This window comes from Mastacembelus armatus, chromosome 20 (assembly GCF_900324485.2).
Source record: "Mastacembelus armatus chromosome 20, fMasArm1.2, whole genome shotgun sequence".
Taxonomy (NCBI): domain Eukaryota; kingdom Metazoa; phylum Chordata; class Actinopteri; order Synbranchiformes; family Mastacembelidae; genus Mastacembelus; species Mastacembelus armatus.
Window position 1 is genome coordinate 11,038,525 of NC_046652.1, and position 17,351 is coordinate 11,055,875.

A 17,351-nucleotide genomic window follows, 5' to 3' on the forward strand; every position below is an offset into this window, starting at 1 on the left:
CGCAATGACCCCAAACCCAATAAAAACAGTGACTACGGATCAATACCACGATCCTACTAATACAAAACACAATACCCATGTTTTCACATCGTAATAGAAAGAAATGAAGATGTTTATTTGTTGGCAGAATATAGAAGTTTATTGCAGGACTCCCTGTTTGGTTTCATGCATTATGAGTGCAGTTACAACGACACTAAGGTCAAGCATTTGTTTCATTTGTGAGCTAGAGAACCTGGAGACGTTCCTCTGTACACAGAATAGCAGCAGTATAAAAATCACCTGTTACACTAAACACCATCTGCCCACTATAGGAAAAGCTGAGATCATTGGGAGACTCATTTAACTTGGTAAATCTGGACACAACATAAACGCCCATTCACATTACTTGTTTCGGCTAAATGATCTAAAATATGAGTCAGTTTTGCTGCTTTTCATAGTAATCTATTGTGACATTTCCTGCCCAGCCCATTTTAACCACAAGGAATGAAACTATAACGCTGCCATATTAGCTCATAGATGATAAATTCCAGCAAAAGTGCCATTACAACAAGGTCAGCCAGTTAAGAGCAGAGGGAAACACACAACAGTGGAAAAATTTAATTTCACAACATAATTAAATAAACCTTGGCCTCTCCTGGACAGTTTTACATGGATCTTCGTCATTTGTGGCAGCAGCATTTTGCTGCTATAATTGACTTGGGCCTCTTAAACCCTCTGATCCCCTACACGGCCTCATTATCGAGCCCTGTGTCTGTGGGTTCACCATTGGCCCGAAATGAAAACTTCATAGCAAAACTATATTTTTGGCCAGTATTTCCTGTGTGATGTCTAGTTTAGCACTGGCAGGTATTTGTCAGCTTTTCTTTCACTCTTATTTGGAACTCCTCTTCCTCCTCTTCCTCTCAAAGAACTTCCTTCTCTCTTCCAACCGCTGACCGAAGTGCCTGGCACTGTTGGGGAAACTACATTGAAAATGCAGAAACCCTTCCCTCTGCATTTCAACACAGACTATTTGCAGGTTCAAGTGTTGTGCACTGATGACGAGAACAAACAGAGCTTGAGCAGGCAGATTGACCTTTGTGGTGCTCATGTTGAGAGCAGCTGGCACAGATTATATGGTCACCATAATCCACTTTGTCTGTGCTCTTAATGAAATATTCAGTGTTAACATGAACAAGCTTTATATGATATAGCTGTTGTTTTGTTGTAGATTTTGGTTACTTTACTGCATGCTCATATATTACGAATTCAGAGAAATCTTATTTAGTAAGTGCTGTTTATTGTCAATGACAAAACTGAGCACATTCATTCAACACCACATCAATACAGAGGAGAAGCGATAAATATCTTTTCCTTTTCCAGCATAATTTGAATCGTTAATGATGTAACTTAGAGTGACGCTTTGTTAAAGCTGTTTTCTCCCAGCTTTTCAAGGAAAAACTATAATTGAAATAGCTTTTTCTTGGCAAAAGGTCTTTGCAAATCCTTGGCAACGGGCAAGAATGTGTCCAAATGCTGCTCTCCAAAAAGACGACAACTATTGAATATAGTCAAAGGATTGTTTTTATCTTCCAGCAACCAATGGCAAGTTCCCATTCAACCCATGGCGATTAACAGTTGTGACAATGCCAAAACATCTGTGGTTGCTTTCCTCTCTGACCAAACAGCAAGTGATGTGTGATTTATTCAGTGCAGCTGAGAAGTGGAGCATATTATAACGTGTATTTCAAGACCATGTGCTATATCATCCTGAAATATCTATCTTAAAGACCCATTTGTGCTCTGAACATCAACATGTCAGTGTCACAATGCTTTTAAGCAGCAGTGTGTCAGAGACAGAGCCAAGGAGGTCAAGGGCTGAGTGACCGAGAGGGAGAAACGTGCTGGCCACACATTTTGAATTCATATGAAGAGGTTTAGATTGGATTAGATTTAGATAGGTTTGGATTAAATGTGTTTTGTCTATTAAATGTTAGTGAAAAAGTGAAATCAGCAAGCTTGTTGCATTTTTGTTGAGTAAATCATTCACTTTATCACTTTTTTGTCACCTGTTGATTAAAAAAATAAACTAATTGATGCATATTTATGTTGCACTTTTTGCAAAATGACTCATATAATTAACTGATTATTAAAACTGATGCAGGTGTATGTTTGCTAAAAAAATGTAGCTATTACATTAGCCATTTTTAATAAAAGTATATATCTGTATCAATACTATTGATTCTGGATTTATTGGTATCAAAAAAAAAACTGACAAACCTGATCTCAGTGAAATTGTTAAGCAAAAATAACCCCACATCAAACCTAAAGTCCTTTCAAGTGTGACCCATGTGACCAAAGGGGTTAATGTAGGGCTGGGGCAGATTTCCTTGTTCCCAAACAACCAGAACCCTTGGGGGGAAATTGGTGGCTGAAGTGACTGGGCATGACTGACTGGTTGCTGTCTCAGCTTCACGCTTCCTGCCTGAGGCCTTATCCTCCCTCAGCAGTCCTGCCGTTTCCCCTGCAGCCGTCCTTTGACAGGAAGCAGGAAGCAGTCATGCTTGACAGTGTCCTGTCCCGTGCCGGCAGACCTCTGTCTAATGACACCAACTGCTGTCTGCAGACAGCTGAAGAATAACATGGTTTCTGGCTGTCTGGGAAGCATTTTTCTTGATTAGCTGATACAGTCTTTAGATTCCTGCTCTGTCACTTTCATGGCATGTTGTCTTTCTCATTTCCTCTCTAAACTCATCCTTCCCAGCTTCTTTTCTCCTGCAACCTAGTGTTTGGCATCATACCGGCGGACCACTATGTAGTTACCAAGGAGATGCGATCTAGTCATCTCATGTGTCCGCTCAACATTCTTCACCATGGAGATTGTCGGGAAGCTGCTCTGGCTAACGGGCCCACTCTCTGTTTGTCAGCAGCTCTCTGGGACTCAGCTGTACCACTGTGGCAGATTTTACTCTTCACCCAGCGGAGTTTGGACACCGAAATTCTCCGAATTGCTAATATGCTAACTATTTCCTAGAAGAAGAAAACATGAAGGGTCACAATTATTAAAGGACTTCCTCAGAACCAACAAACAGTGTTAAAAACATGTGCATTGGCATTTTTAGAGAGAAAGGCCGGATTATCATTTTTTATTTTATTTCTGGTTTGTTGTCTACTAATGGATTCTTATTTTTATATGGTGTATAATTGCACAAAAGCTCCCTACAAATGCAAATAAAACAAAGCAAATCTAGATATTACTAATATAGATATGTATTAGTATTAATCACATGTTACTATTACACATTTATGAAACTCAGCAATAAAGATAGCGATGCCTGTTCTGTCAAAATGAAGAAGTAACAGAAAGGACAGTCAAGTCATTTTGCCTGTCTGTCGAGTCTGTGTGGCATGACTAAAGCAGGAAGGGTGGGGAACCATTTTCATTGGCAGGAAACAAATGCACATCCCTTTCTCTGGGCCTGCAGCCCGAGAGGCCTTCTGCTCTCCAAGTGGAATGAGAAAAATGAGAGGATGTAACATTTCCAGAAGCAGCTGAGGTCGAATAGCCCGTTTCTCACACACATATGGTACTGAAGGAGTGATCAGCTGCCAGTGGTTTTGATTACAAGGTGCACCTGGACAATCACATGACTAATGTAGTGCATCTGGCATTGCAACTGAAATTACAACAATTAAGGAGAATTTCATAGTTTAGAAGATCCCAAATGAAACAGCTGTTTTTTCTGAACTGTACCCAAATAGCTAAGAGAAACTGAAGGGGTTTAAAGGTGCCGTAACCTGTACCCACCTCCTAATACTCAAAATGACCACACTATTTCTACAGGGGGGTTCCCAGCTGTCTTGATCAATAGCCTTTCACATCATGCTTGTGTTCATAAACTAACCTGCCTCACAGTTTTAAGTTTTAATCCATGATGCAGGATGGTTTCCCAGTTTATCAGTGTTGCAATATTTACATCTACTCTTTTTAATACTCTACTTTCCAGTGAAAAAATGCTTTGTAGGCACTTCCTTGGTGTTCGGAAAGTACAAATTCAGAGATAGCAATTACCCAGTAAAGCTAAAAATAAAATAAAAGCAAGATTGTTTTCAGCTAGCTGCCAAACAAATACTTGTTTTTTTTTTTGTTTTTTTTTTTTTTTAAAAAAAGGTGCCATCTTTTTCATAGCACTCACATCTGCTTATTGTTTTAGGCCTGGGCATTATTTTGTGATATGAGGTATGCCATTGAGGAAACAACAAAGACTTCATCTTGATAATCACATGAGAATAGACGATATTTGAATAAAAGCATTGCTCAAATAATAAATGCAAAAGTTCAACATTTTGGGAAATATGCCAGTTCGCCAGGACCAGTTGCCAGAAAACAGCAGCAACTCCAGGGAATTAGTTGCCAAAAACAGTCCAGCACACAACCCCTTGTAAAGCTGTGAGCTGATGTTTTTACATTTTTGTTTATGTACTGATTAAAGAAATGAGATACTAAGTGTTTTAGTGAGGTTTAGATGCCCTGGTCGGTGGATTTTGACACATTTAGAAAGAGCCAGGGTAACAGTTTCCCCCAGTTTCCAGTCCTCATACTGAGCAAAATTAAGCAGCTGCTTGTGGTAACATCATTATTTACCATGTGACATGAAAGTGGCATCAGACACAGACACCCATGACACAATGACACCTACACACTGCTGCATTTGACTGTTCTCACCTTTTCTTCATCAGCAAGAAAAGGGAAAAAAAAAATATATTCCTTTGACTAAATATAACAAAATGTCCCACTATGTTAACATAAACACAATGTCCCTTATGCATTTGTGAGTGGGAATAACATAACGTGGTTCCATCATGTTCACCATTAGCCTGAAGCCTGCTTTCAATTGGACTGCCATGTGACAATTGTGTCACTGTAACCAAAAAAAAAAAAAACACAGCAGCGCCTGAATGTTGTTGAATCAGCACTCTCAAGAAAAACATCTGACACTTCATCCATCCATTATCTATACCCGTTTATTGCTATTTAGGGTCACAGTGATCTGCTGGAGCCTATGGGTGAAAGGGAGGGGTACACCCTGGACAAGTCACCAGTCTGACACTTCATTTCATACGGAAATCAACTGAATATGTTGTTCATGTGCTAAAACTACAAGCCTGCTCCATTATGCAGTTTTCACTGCCAGCTGACGTTGGATATCTGCTCTATTCAGCTTGTATAGAATCATATACAATATACAATCATAATCATACAAATCTTGGCTCACTAATCTTGTTGGCCATTAATAGAAGTCAATACAAGTCAGTACATGTCTCCATTATGTATTGCTGCTACAAGCATCCTGCTCTGCCCTCCGAGAGATAAAGGTGAACTGCTTGGCTGTGCTTTTCTGTGATGAGTCCACATGGTTTGTAATGCTAACTTTCTGTGAGGATGATGACGACTATTTGAATCTATCTCCAGACGGTCAGTGCAGGAACTGACGGTATGCAGTCAGAAAAAAAAGCGAAGCAGCTGTGGTATATTCACACATCATTTGGTGGCTCCTATGCAATGCTTGCTCTCACACAATGACACCTACACACTGCTGCATTTGACTATTCTCACCTAAGATCCATCAAACCACATACCTTCATGTGTATTATGTTAACCAGTCAGGAAACTACGATTCATGTGAAGCAGCTGTTATTACTGTTATTCTGAGGTGCTGCTTTTAACAGCCATTATTAGGAAAACTGTGCAAGGAACTCTCCACTGATGATTATAATATAATAGCAACCATCTTCTATCAGTGAGAAAACAATCAGCAGAGGAGCAGAGAGGTTGTAGGCAAAAAATCTTAAACTTGACAAAACCACTTTCTCTTCAAGGCTATTGCAATCCATCCATCCATCCATCTTCTATACCCGCTTTTCCTGTTCAGGGTCACGGGGATCCGCTGGAGCCTATCCCAGCTCTCTCTCGGGTGGAAGGCAGGGGTACACCCTAGACAGGTCACCAGTCTGTCGCAGGCTATTGCAATGTTTGATTAAACTCAACATTACTGTCTCAATTATTATACATTTGGTGTGTGAAATGACAGTCCAAACCAAGTTATTTTCAGATTATCACATAATGCAACAAGAATGCAGAGAACCCTCACTATTAAAGACTGAAGTAAGAAATGTTGACTGAAAATGATCAACAAATTCTAAACATAGTTACCTTTGGGTCTATCAACTTGACAATGAATACACTGTTTTTAATAATAGATGCCACTCACAACATCCCCATTTTTTTTTTACTTCTCGACCTCACCTGCACTTTATCAATGAATTTAAACTTTTATATTTCCCAGACAAATGGGTGACTCAATAAGAGTTGCATAATGTTGCATAAATGAGAGAAAATCAATCTGTAACTATTTTGGTAGCTGATCAATAGAAGCGAAGCTAAAATCCCAAAAATTCACAGGTTCAGTTGTGAAAATTTGATGACAGTCTCATATTAAACTAATTTGCGTTTGGGATTATGTGTCAGACAAAACAGGACATTCAAATATTTCAGCTTGTGCTTTGGGGAATTTTAGAGATGAAGGAAAATAGTGTTATTTATAATTATTACTGAATTCATCTGGTCTGCCAATACATGTGAAACAATGAGAGAAAATCTGTTTAAACCACATTAAATACTTTGAGTGTTCAGTATTGATCGTTTGCAACACAGGACAAACTGCAAAAGACCAAAATTGTTGTAAAAAAAAAACAAAAAACTGTGATCTGCAGGTCAATGAACAAAAAAACTAAAATGAAATGCTAAGCCTTTACTGCTAATCTTCTGCTTATCATCGATACGGTGATATACCCGCTGTTTACTATAATCCTGCCACACACGATGTAAATCTTTAGTGGATGCTGCCACACAATGTGCCATCTTGATAAACATGCAAACCCATAAGTGTTATTTTTCTAGCTTCAGAGGAACGCTCTTGCATACAGCTCAGCCATGGGTCCTTGGTCAAAATCACAGGCAAGGTCTCTGCAGAGCGCTTTACAGCATTCCTTGAAGTTTTTCTGCAGACAAGTCTTGAATTTCACACTTTATGGGACTTTGCTGGGTGAGAGACCAGCTATTCTAAACCACAAGTGTATCCACTCCAACAAGCCATTAGGATGTCCAGACACTTGAGCAGCTGGATACAAAGTGGAACAGAAATAAGTATTTTTATTGTCACATCCCACAGAATGTCTTAGTAGCATTAAAGACTGCTGTTTTCCAGACTCAGCTTTTCACTGACATTGAACACACCAAGAAAAGGTGTAATCAACTTGCTTTGAGGGGCTGTGCCGGAGAATTATTTCACCAGGCATTTGTCTGTTCTGGGAAAAGCAGTACTCCAATTGGACAATGCGAGGATGGGTTGGTTGTTCAGCAGCACACACACACACACACACACACACACACACACACACAAATAGACAGACACAGTCTAGGGCCAAACATCATCAAATCTCCCAGACACAGATGCGGTGTTTACCCCTCAAGACACAACAAGACAGTCAGCCGTCACAGGACAGCACAGTCCTGGAGGACAATAATGTTACTGCTGTACTGCTATAATCATAGAAGAAGAAGAAAAAAAGAAAAAAAACAGCCACAAAAGATGATCAGAGGTCAACAAAGACAATCCTTGGATTAACTAAAGACTAGAGTCCAAACCATCAATCATGCCAGTGATGCATCAACCTTTATGCTAATGTCGGCATGCTAACACTCTCACATTAACAATCATGTTTAGCAAACTGAATGTTTATCATCCATTATCTACCACTTATCCTGGCACATCCAGGGACGTGGGGAGACCGGACCGTATCCCAGCTGATACTGAGCGAGAGGCGAGGTACACCTTGTGCAGATCGCCAGTCTATCACAGAGCTGACACAGAGACAAACACTCACATTCATGAGCACAGAAAGACCCCAGGGTCAGCTTCGGGTTTAAATCCGAAGACTTTTTGCTGTGAGGTTAAAGTGCTAACCACTGCACTGCCAAGCATGAATGTGTATCATATTCACCATATTAATTTAGTATGGAAAAAAAAAAAAAAAACACACAATTCAATGAGCAACAACTGATACCATTTTACCATCCATTTTAAATCCTTTTATGAGATAAAATACTCTAATTCTCTGGCTACATCTCAAACTGAGCATTGGTTTCCTTTGTCTTCTATGGTATTAAACAGAATCTCTAACAAAACAATTGTTCATATCACTGTGCACTTATTCAGAAACAGATTTGCATTAGCCCACATTGTCGTTTTTGGTGTGGTTTCTACACAACGTGATCTTCTTAAAACTGACCTATGATGCTTTATATATTATTTTTAAATGTTTTTATCAGTAAAAAGTAGAATGCTAATAACTCTGAACCAGGTCTGTAACCTTTATTTGAAAGTTGATATAAAAGACAATTTCTCAAGAATTTCTAGACGCCCAAAAGAGTCATGTATCCTGGTTTATCAGGGGTATGCTGTGAGACGGCTGTTGGTTGGAGAAAGACTTTAACACGGTGTATCCTTGTGAGGAAAGCAGCAGATAGATGTGAACACTGACCCGCTCTTCCTCACCTAAATCTGGGGAAAAGCAGTGGGATCAGAGTGCCGCAGGAGAGTCTGGCCTGGGGCTAATCCGCTGTCGGCCAATAGCCCTAGATATACGCAATGCAGCTGTGGCAGGAAGGTAGGCCAGCAGCTGTGGCCCACAGACTGATTATCAGATTTCACACACACAACCAAACAAGCCAACAAACAAGCAACACAACACAGTCTCACCTCCTGCTGTGGGCGACAGGGAACAAATTAGAAAATGGCTTGGAGGTCTGTTAGTATTTGTTGGGGGATATTTAAAGCAACAGCCCCCTCTGACCTTCTCTCTGCATTAGGTTTAGCTCACAATACCTAGAAACTACTGGTAAATGTATGTAAATAAAACTAACTGTACATTTGACATAAGACTTGACATAAGATGCATGTAAATTGCATAAATTACATGTAAAATTAAACAAACAAACAAACCAGTTTAGTGTTTACTGTAACAGTCACTTACAGCACATCTGTGACAGACTGTACAGACTGTAGTGGAAAAGACTGAGTGGGAAACATATTGTGTCCAAGGGTGAGATCCACTCTATCTCCCAATAAATACAGAATTGTCACCCTTATGGCAGCAGACAGCTTCATCTAAAATCTAATTTGATATCACCAATAGAACCAAATGTGCTCAGTAACAAGGAACTGGATGTGGTATCACTTGTTAGTAAACTACTAACAATCTAGAAACATAATAATGACAATTAATTTGGGATTAATTTACATTTATGTGGTGTGACTACAAGTATAGCAATGGGGGTAACCAATATAAAATAATAATAACAACACTTCCATGGCAGAATAGGGAAATTTCCTGATCTTTCCATCGTAAGACCATGGCTGAATGAAGCATTAGCCCAGGTGGCACGGATTGAAAAACATGTCTATGATATCGAATTCTTAGGCCAAAAAACATCAGATTCATCAAGCAAGAAAACATGGTGCCATTGTTACACTCCTATGTATGTCTGGTATGTGCAGTGACGAAATACCACGGTTCTGTTTACTTAGCACTTGAAACTGTCAAAATTTGGATTGAGCATTTTGGAAATGACCACTTAAAATCTTTTTTACAGTGTAGTTTAAGTGGAACAAGATGTCATGTGGGTAAGGGCGCCAAGGGAAAAAAAAAAAAAAAGCTCTCCACATGATTCACTGGGTTTGGTAACACAAAAGACGAATGATGAATAAAAAGCCATAACTTCATGAATAATTAAATCCGACACAGCTCTTCGATTGCAAATGCTGCAGAATAGAGCCTTAAATAGCCAGCACTCTGTTTTGTTATGTAAAGCCAAGCTTGATTAAAACTTCTCGCCCTTTGAATTATTCATCGTTTTTTCATCTTTTCTGGTGGTGGTACAAGACAACAAGCCTAACCAATACCAGTCTAAACCAGTCTATAATAATAATAATAATAATAATCATCATAATGATAATAAATTCTTACTTTTAATAAAACAGAATATAAATAACTAAAATATTTTTGTCAGGCAAAAGAATAAACCAGTCTATGAATCTACACTATGTGAACTAAATAATAATAATAATAAATTCTTACTTTTAATACAACAGAATATAGTATTTTTAATCTTTTTACTCCGCTCTTAACTAACATAGAGGAACAGGCACGAACATATTTTCTGTTAAGTAAATAACAGAAAAAAAGTCACCAACAGGAAAAACATTCAGCTGTGACAAACAAACATGACATTTATGTATCAAAAGCCCTGGTAGTATGACTTTCACATAGTTTCTAATTTGAGAATGTCAAATTCACCATCTAATCCTAAATAACCAAATACATGAGCAGAAAGAAAGAGTTTTTGTGTTTAGTGTGTCGACAGTGTTAAAACTCACTCTCTGTTGGTGGGCTGAATGTTAACGGGATGTTATGGAGCCTCACATGACAACATCTCATCAAGGCTGTGGCCTTCGGCACTTTTCAGACAAACAACTTGAAGCTATGATAATTAACAAAATGGTTTGCTTTACTCTTCGCTCTACTTCCAAACTCAGGGACATAGAAAAACAACTCTTCTGTGGCTCAAAAATCATATGACAGATATCTAATGGTGCCTTATGGGTATTTTACTGTACACTAACATTGTTCTTGTGCAGAATCACTCCTGTCTTGGTTTTTGCTGTACCATCGTATCCAACCTCAAACATCACACACCCTAACGTGAATATGGGTATTCACCCGCACTCCTGAAACATGTACACTTCTGCACACTATATAATTCATTTTGATAAAGGACACATTTTGTGTTTTAATACCTACACTGCTTACAAGAAGAAATGAAGCAGATACCTTCCTTTTTACGGTGTTTTGATTCCTTTTATTGTGCATTACCACCACCCACACCCACACAGGACAGAAGAACATGAGATACACACAATGACCTGTTCATCACAACATTTCTCAACAGCTTCACAAATGGCCAAAATCTCCAAAGGATGCTTTAAAGAAAAGGTCTTCTCCAAAACAAGGACAACAATTCATATGAAAAGAATGGCAGAAATGTTCCTTGCGAAAATTTTATGGCTTACAAACTAGATTAAGAATTACAACTTCAGGCAATGGTTCTCAATATAATATAAATCTGCAGTGGCTTGGAATAAAACTCCCCACTGAGATATTTTTTTCAATACATGGCAGCATCAAACCCTCTAAAGTGTCTCAGGCTAAAGATGCTAGGACTGAAAGGACTGTTATATAAGAGTAAAAAACATAAAGGACCTCTGCCTATTAGGTGAAGCCCAGCCAGGCTTGAATAGATTGACTGTGAAAAGTCAACATTTTTCTCATCCAGCCCATGTGATGTGGTGTGAGAGGCATGCTCAAAGGAATGCCAGTGCAGTGAGGGTTTCCCTTGTATTGCTGTTATGCCTCTGTGTGGTGTAGAAAGCAAACCCAGTGACGCAAAGTACCATTGGAGAGGTAGAGCCGGAGAGACAATACATGCCCCACGGGGTAATATTAAGGGCCTGCTGCTAATATCGACTTACAGCAGAGAAAATCTGAGAAAGCGAGTTGGCGTGTGACTTTATTCATATAAGAAAATGTCAGATGTTCTATTCTCAGCTGAACTGAACAAAAAAAAAAAACATTCTGCTGTGTAGTTAGTCAAGTTTTAGTGTTTGCTCTTGTTTCGTCTTAGGAAGAAAAATATGGGTAGTGATGTGGTTTATTGATCAAGAACATGAAGAAACTAGAGATGTACCGATGTGTTCGCGTGTTAATATTCTAGTTATTGACACAGTACACATACAATATTGTCCATTTTTGTTTCAGTCTGTATAGAGCTAGAGAAAATCTGGTTAATACTTTTAGACATGCTTATGTTGATGATTGTTGCAAATAAGCACTTTCATTGTCAATTATTCTGCTGATTATTATTATTTTTGATTAACATGAAAACTTCAAATATCTGGTTCTGTCCAACCAACAGTCCGAAACCCCCAAAATATTCACTTTACAATTATATGAAAAAAAGCCAGACAGCAAATTCTTACATTGAAGCAATTACAATCAGGGAATGATTGTTAGTTTTGTGTGAGTAATAAGTCCAATGATTACAGATTAGCAAAATAATTGCAATAAATCAACTAATCAATTAATAGACCAGCTGTTGTGACAGTTGTGTTGGCCTTAGAGAGCTATTTAGAAAGGTTTCGTGGCACATTTTTGGTGCTAAAAAAAAACAAAAGTTATTTTCTAGTGGTTCACAACAATAACCATTATCAAAATCACCAAAACAATTAGTCAAAGTGTTGGGAACATGAATTAAATGTAATTCTATGGCCGTTTAGCTTTGAGCAAAACACCAGTTTGGGCAATAATGTCTAAAATACGAAGATGTTATTGCTTTAACCTAATTTATATTAGTGTTAATAATTATTTTTGACAATAACCAGAATATATCAAACTATATATGAACCTACTTGCAGTTATAATCTCCTGCATCTCAATGAACATGCAAAAAAAAAAAAACCCACCACAATGACTGGTAAAACCGAAAAACAGCAACCGACTTCCAATCTGCCAACCACACACAATGCCCCTTGCCCCAGTGTCTCAAACAGTCAAGACTGCAAGTCATGAATGTTATTTTTAAAACTTTATCTCTGCATCTTACCCTTCATTGTTTTACATATTTCTCTGCTGTACCTTTGTGTCATAATGCACTGATCAGTAATTGATTTGTGGTACTGAATTAAGACAACATCATGTCACAACAACTTTGTTTCCTTTCTTTGGCCCTACAGATGACTCAGTGGTGAGAGGCAGAGAATGGCAACTCGACTTCAGGGCCAACTCTCCCCCTCAGGTTACAGCGTTAAATATTCAGGCTGTACCTTTGCATAATTTACCTTGTCAACATACCAACGAAATTACTGCAAGAAAAAAAAAAGGATAGGAACTGAGAACTCAGCACAAATCCAGGACATTTTAAACAGACTCCTCCTCAGGCAAACTGACGCTGAAGGCAATTTTACTTCTTTGCAGAAGCTCTGTTGAGTGTATGATGCAAGTGTGCTCCTACATGTGACAGGGAACAAACAGGGTAGCTGATTTTATATAACAGACTCTAGTCTAACTGTTTTTCATGGCTTTAGTCTGGCTCTCTGCTGCTTGTATCCCACAAAAGTAGCGGCCTTATGGGGGTATCCCAGTTTCAGATACCCACCAGGCTAATCCACACTAAAAATGTTTCAGGGGCATCTTGACTTCGTCACTAAAGCACATGTTGCTTTCTTTTTCATTGGTGGCAGTATAATGGTCTTCCTCGTCATGTGATCCATGCAAAAATTCCTGAGCAGCTATTGAAGCTCGGCGCACATGGCAGACCGATCTTACAGATGTTTTTCGTTTGTGCTGCTGCAGTCTCTCGGTTCCCAGGCACGGAGCCAGAGAGGTGATTCATGATGCGAGACTTTTCCTTGTTGCAGTCAGCAGACAAAGTGTGCTCTGTAAACACAACCCTTGCCCTGTTTTGGTAGATCTTCTATTGTTATGATGTAATAAACTTATAAAGGGTTGCAGTTAGAAATCATGGATAAGGCAGACTGTGTGCTGTAGTAGCTGCAAGAATTTTATATTTTTCTTTAAATAAAAATGTTATTTTTAACTTTACAAATTATCTGCAGTAGTGTAGTTACTTTAAAAAAATTTAAATGAATAATTGGGTAAATGTTAATCAATGTAAATCTTACTAAATATGGTCAGCGTGAGGTCACTCACATCTGCAGCTGAATGAGTATAAAAAGTGGAAATAAGGTCATGTTTGGCATTAATAGACAGCGGTGACGGTGTAGGCTCCCACAGTCTGATGCTCTATTTATTCATGTCAGGAAGGATGCCAGTGGAGGGTGATGATGGGGGTGGGGAAGTGGGAAACAAATGCACACACACACACACGTGCGCGCGCACACACACACACACACACACACACACACACACACACGCACACATGCACATCTCAGCCCACCTGCCTGCCTTGATTACACTCCTACACAATCGAAGTTGACATAGCATCACAGAGTGTGACTTTGGGTGTGTTTCGGTGCAATATTTCTTTTTTTTTTTTTTTTTAAAGAAAACTACCATTCATAGAAGCCCTACGGCCGATGTGAGAACAGGGAATCTCTATAATCCTTAAACAGTTATATAGAGATCTGAGCGCCAGTGACTAGAAGAGGTTTTTCTCTCTCTGTGACACACACTGCTACAGCCTGGCAGCATGCTCTGAAGCTGTGAGTTATGTAATAGTGAACACAGAGAGCTGCAGGCCTGAGTGCACATCCTCCCAATTCCCTGCAATGTTCCACTAAAGCCACCCACCCCCTCAGCTTTTTACTCTACATATCTGGCAAGAAGAAGCAGCAGATTCCAGCACACAAGATAAGAGTTCACCTCCACACAGTAGCTCTGCATAACCAGTCTCCAAATGTGGGAAGTGTCAATTTTTGCATCAAGTAGTTAGCTATGTGTGAAAAATACACAGCAACAGAAAGTGCAGCTCAACAGGTACATAAAATATGGGGACATGCAACATCATAATATATGTGAAATTGTGAATTGTGGTTGATTAAACCATATTCCACAAAATAAATAATCCACAATACGCTGATGTGTTTGTATTAATATCTGTATGTTCTGCATGATGCTTTATCCTGTTTGATTGCACTGGTTAGTGGCACACTTGCATACATCCATCCATCCATCCTCTGCAGGCAGGCTGACACGGTGGCCTTACCTCCTCCAGCACATTCACTGTGTTCCTGCAGCTCTGAAGTCGGGTGGTGAAACTGGATGTAGTCGGTGAATTGTAATCCTCTGTCGTCTCCGAGAGAAACTCGGACACCGATATTTGATCCGGCATCCTTTGACGGGGAAAACGCCCACAAGAGGGATGGCAATGAATTCTCAGAAAGACAAAACCATGTAAGAATTAAAAATAGAAAGAAAGCGGGGGGAGTCTGGTGCAGGGGAAAGCCGATTTTCTTCACAAACTGTGTGAAACTGTGGAGAGGATTAAAACGTGTCTTCTCCTCCGCCGACTTCTCAAATGACTTCACTGTTCCCCAGGGGCCACGGGAGGAGGGAATTAACTATAATGTCTACCAAATTTCTCCCCTTGACGTGTCGTTTCTTTGAGAGGGTGTCTAAAAGCCACGGTTGTATAAATAGAGTCTCTGCGTCTAACTGAGCCTCGGAGGAAAAACCATCGTGAAGAATAACGGATGCCCTCGCCTCGCTCTACAGATGTTCAACAAGCCGCTCAAAACTGCCCACGATTACCTGCCTCTACTTAACATTTGTCATAGTCCATAGTCTCCTGAGCTCGTCTCAGACTACACCGAGGTCTGGCTCTCTCTTCTTCAGCCGAAGTTGGTGTTTTTTGAGGCTAAACGCTGCCGCAGACACAGTCACTCCGCACCGCTCGACCGAAGCTGCTCTCAGGCGGAGTGAAGCGAGACCCGACTTCCGCTCAGGCTTTTCAACATAAGAGCCCAAACTTTCGATTACCAAAAGTTAAAAAAAAAAAAAACCGCAGAATGGCACATTTCACACTGTGCATTAGATTATTAAATAATTACTGCTGCATTATCGTGTGTATTACAAGCTGTGTGAAGTAGAAGAAAATAGAAACACTCAAGTAAAGTACAGATACCTTAAAATTGTACTTGACAACATGAGCAGATGGAGGCTATTCACTTACTTTCACCTTTGCACTGGGTAGTTTCCCCTGAAGGGCAATAATTAATTACACATCACAATTTGTTTGTTGTATTATTACTTATATTTTGAAATATTACTTACATTGTGTATGAATAATATGATGATGTACAAAGTAAGTCGTAAATTAAGTTAAATGAGTATTTTATGGCCTTTCACCCAAAGAGAGCTGGGATAGGCTCCAGCAGAGCCCCGTGACCCTAAATAGGAATAAGTGGGTATAAATAATGGATGCATGAATATTTTATGCAGTGATGGTATAATCCTAACAAATTTATTGATCCTCAGTGATAAATTCCCAGCAGTATGTAAAATACATATTGTAGGTTTTCATGGTAGTTAACATTAGCTCCACCTTTACCAGTTGCATCATAAAAGCAGTAAGCACAATAATGCATCAATTGCAATGATCCAGTAATATAAAATACATTAATGTGAGATGTGCCACTAAGTACTTTTTACATTTGGTGTTTCAAATTTATTTGACTACAACAAAAAGACGGTGGCACGACGTTTATTCATTTTTTGGTAACTAAATGACCCGTTTTCCGGTAGTTCACGTGTTTGAGTGGTAACTTGACGCTTTTCTCTCCCACCCACATCGCCTGGTTAACTGGGACCAGGAGCCACACTGCGCATGCGTGGTGTGGATTCAGCGACTGCAGAGAAGAGTTGGCCCTTGTAGGCCCTGAGCAGAAAACACCAGCAGCTTTTCATTTCTTTCTCTTTTAGCAGCAGTTTGAATTATTATTATTATTACAGTATTATCAGCCCTGACTCTTAGCCGAGGACTAGGACACCTCCTAAACATTGTCAGATGGACCTGGTTACCTTCAACAGCCACACAGTTTAAGATTAACATCTACTTTTAAACTCTAATGTTCAAAACCACATGGAAACTTTCCTTTGTAAACAAACAAATAAATAAACAGGTTTCTGAAATAATGTAATGTCATGAATTTATTATTATGGCAGTTTAGCTCATTAGCTCTAGAAATATATTGTGATATTATTTTATCTATCAGGCTAACAGGCAGAAAAGGGTCTTATTATATTGGATAATATATATATATCTGTGGTGTTGGTGATATGGCCTCCAGCTCAATAAGGAAGATTCACAGGAAAACATACCCAGACAAAACCAATGAACATAGTGCTGTGCAAACATAAAAACGCCGGCATGAATACCAGTGGTGCAAGTAAAAGTACTTATGATTAAAGATGTAATTAAATAAAAGTACTCTTCTTCCAGAAAGTACTCAGAGTAGTGGTTACTTTTGAGTCATTGGTATTTACTGAATTATCAATAACTATTCATTTAAATCGAAAAGCCATGGAAAGACCAGCATTTTTCAACAAAACACATTTCGGCCTTATTGATGAATGGATGGATCAAATTCAGGCAATATGTACTCTAAACCAACACATAAACCAGGAATTATGTTTCTATTTGTATTTAATTATATGATTATTGTTTTTTCCTGTCT

At 39.1% G+C, this 17,351-nt stretch overlaps 1 protein-coding gene across 4 annotated transcripts in view; it reads right to left on the reverse strand.

Moving 5' to 3' along the window:
* Nucleotides 1–15,595, reverse strand: part of asap1b (ArfGAP with SH3 domain, ankyrin repeat and PH domain 1b) — a 55,962-nt gene extending 40,367 nt beyond the window's left edge. For all 4 annotated transcript variants that reach the window (XM_026291906.1, XM_026291905.1, XM_026291904.1 and 1 more), the window contains exon 1: nucleotides 14,882–15,595. In XM_026291906.1, coding sequence (XP_026147691.1) covers nucleotides 14,882–15,007 — 126 coding nt within the window. In that variant the 5' untranslated portion in view covers nucleotides 15,008–15,595. The remainder of the gene's footprint in view (nucleotides 1–14,881) is intronic.
* Between the last annotated feature and the right edge of the window lie 1,756 nt (nucleotides 15,596–17,351).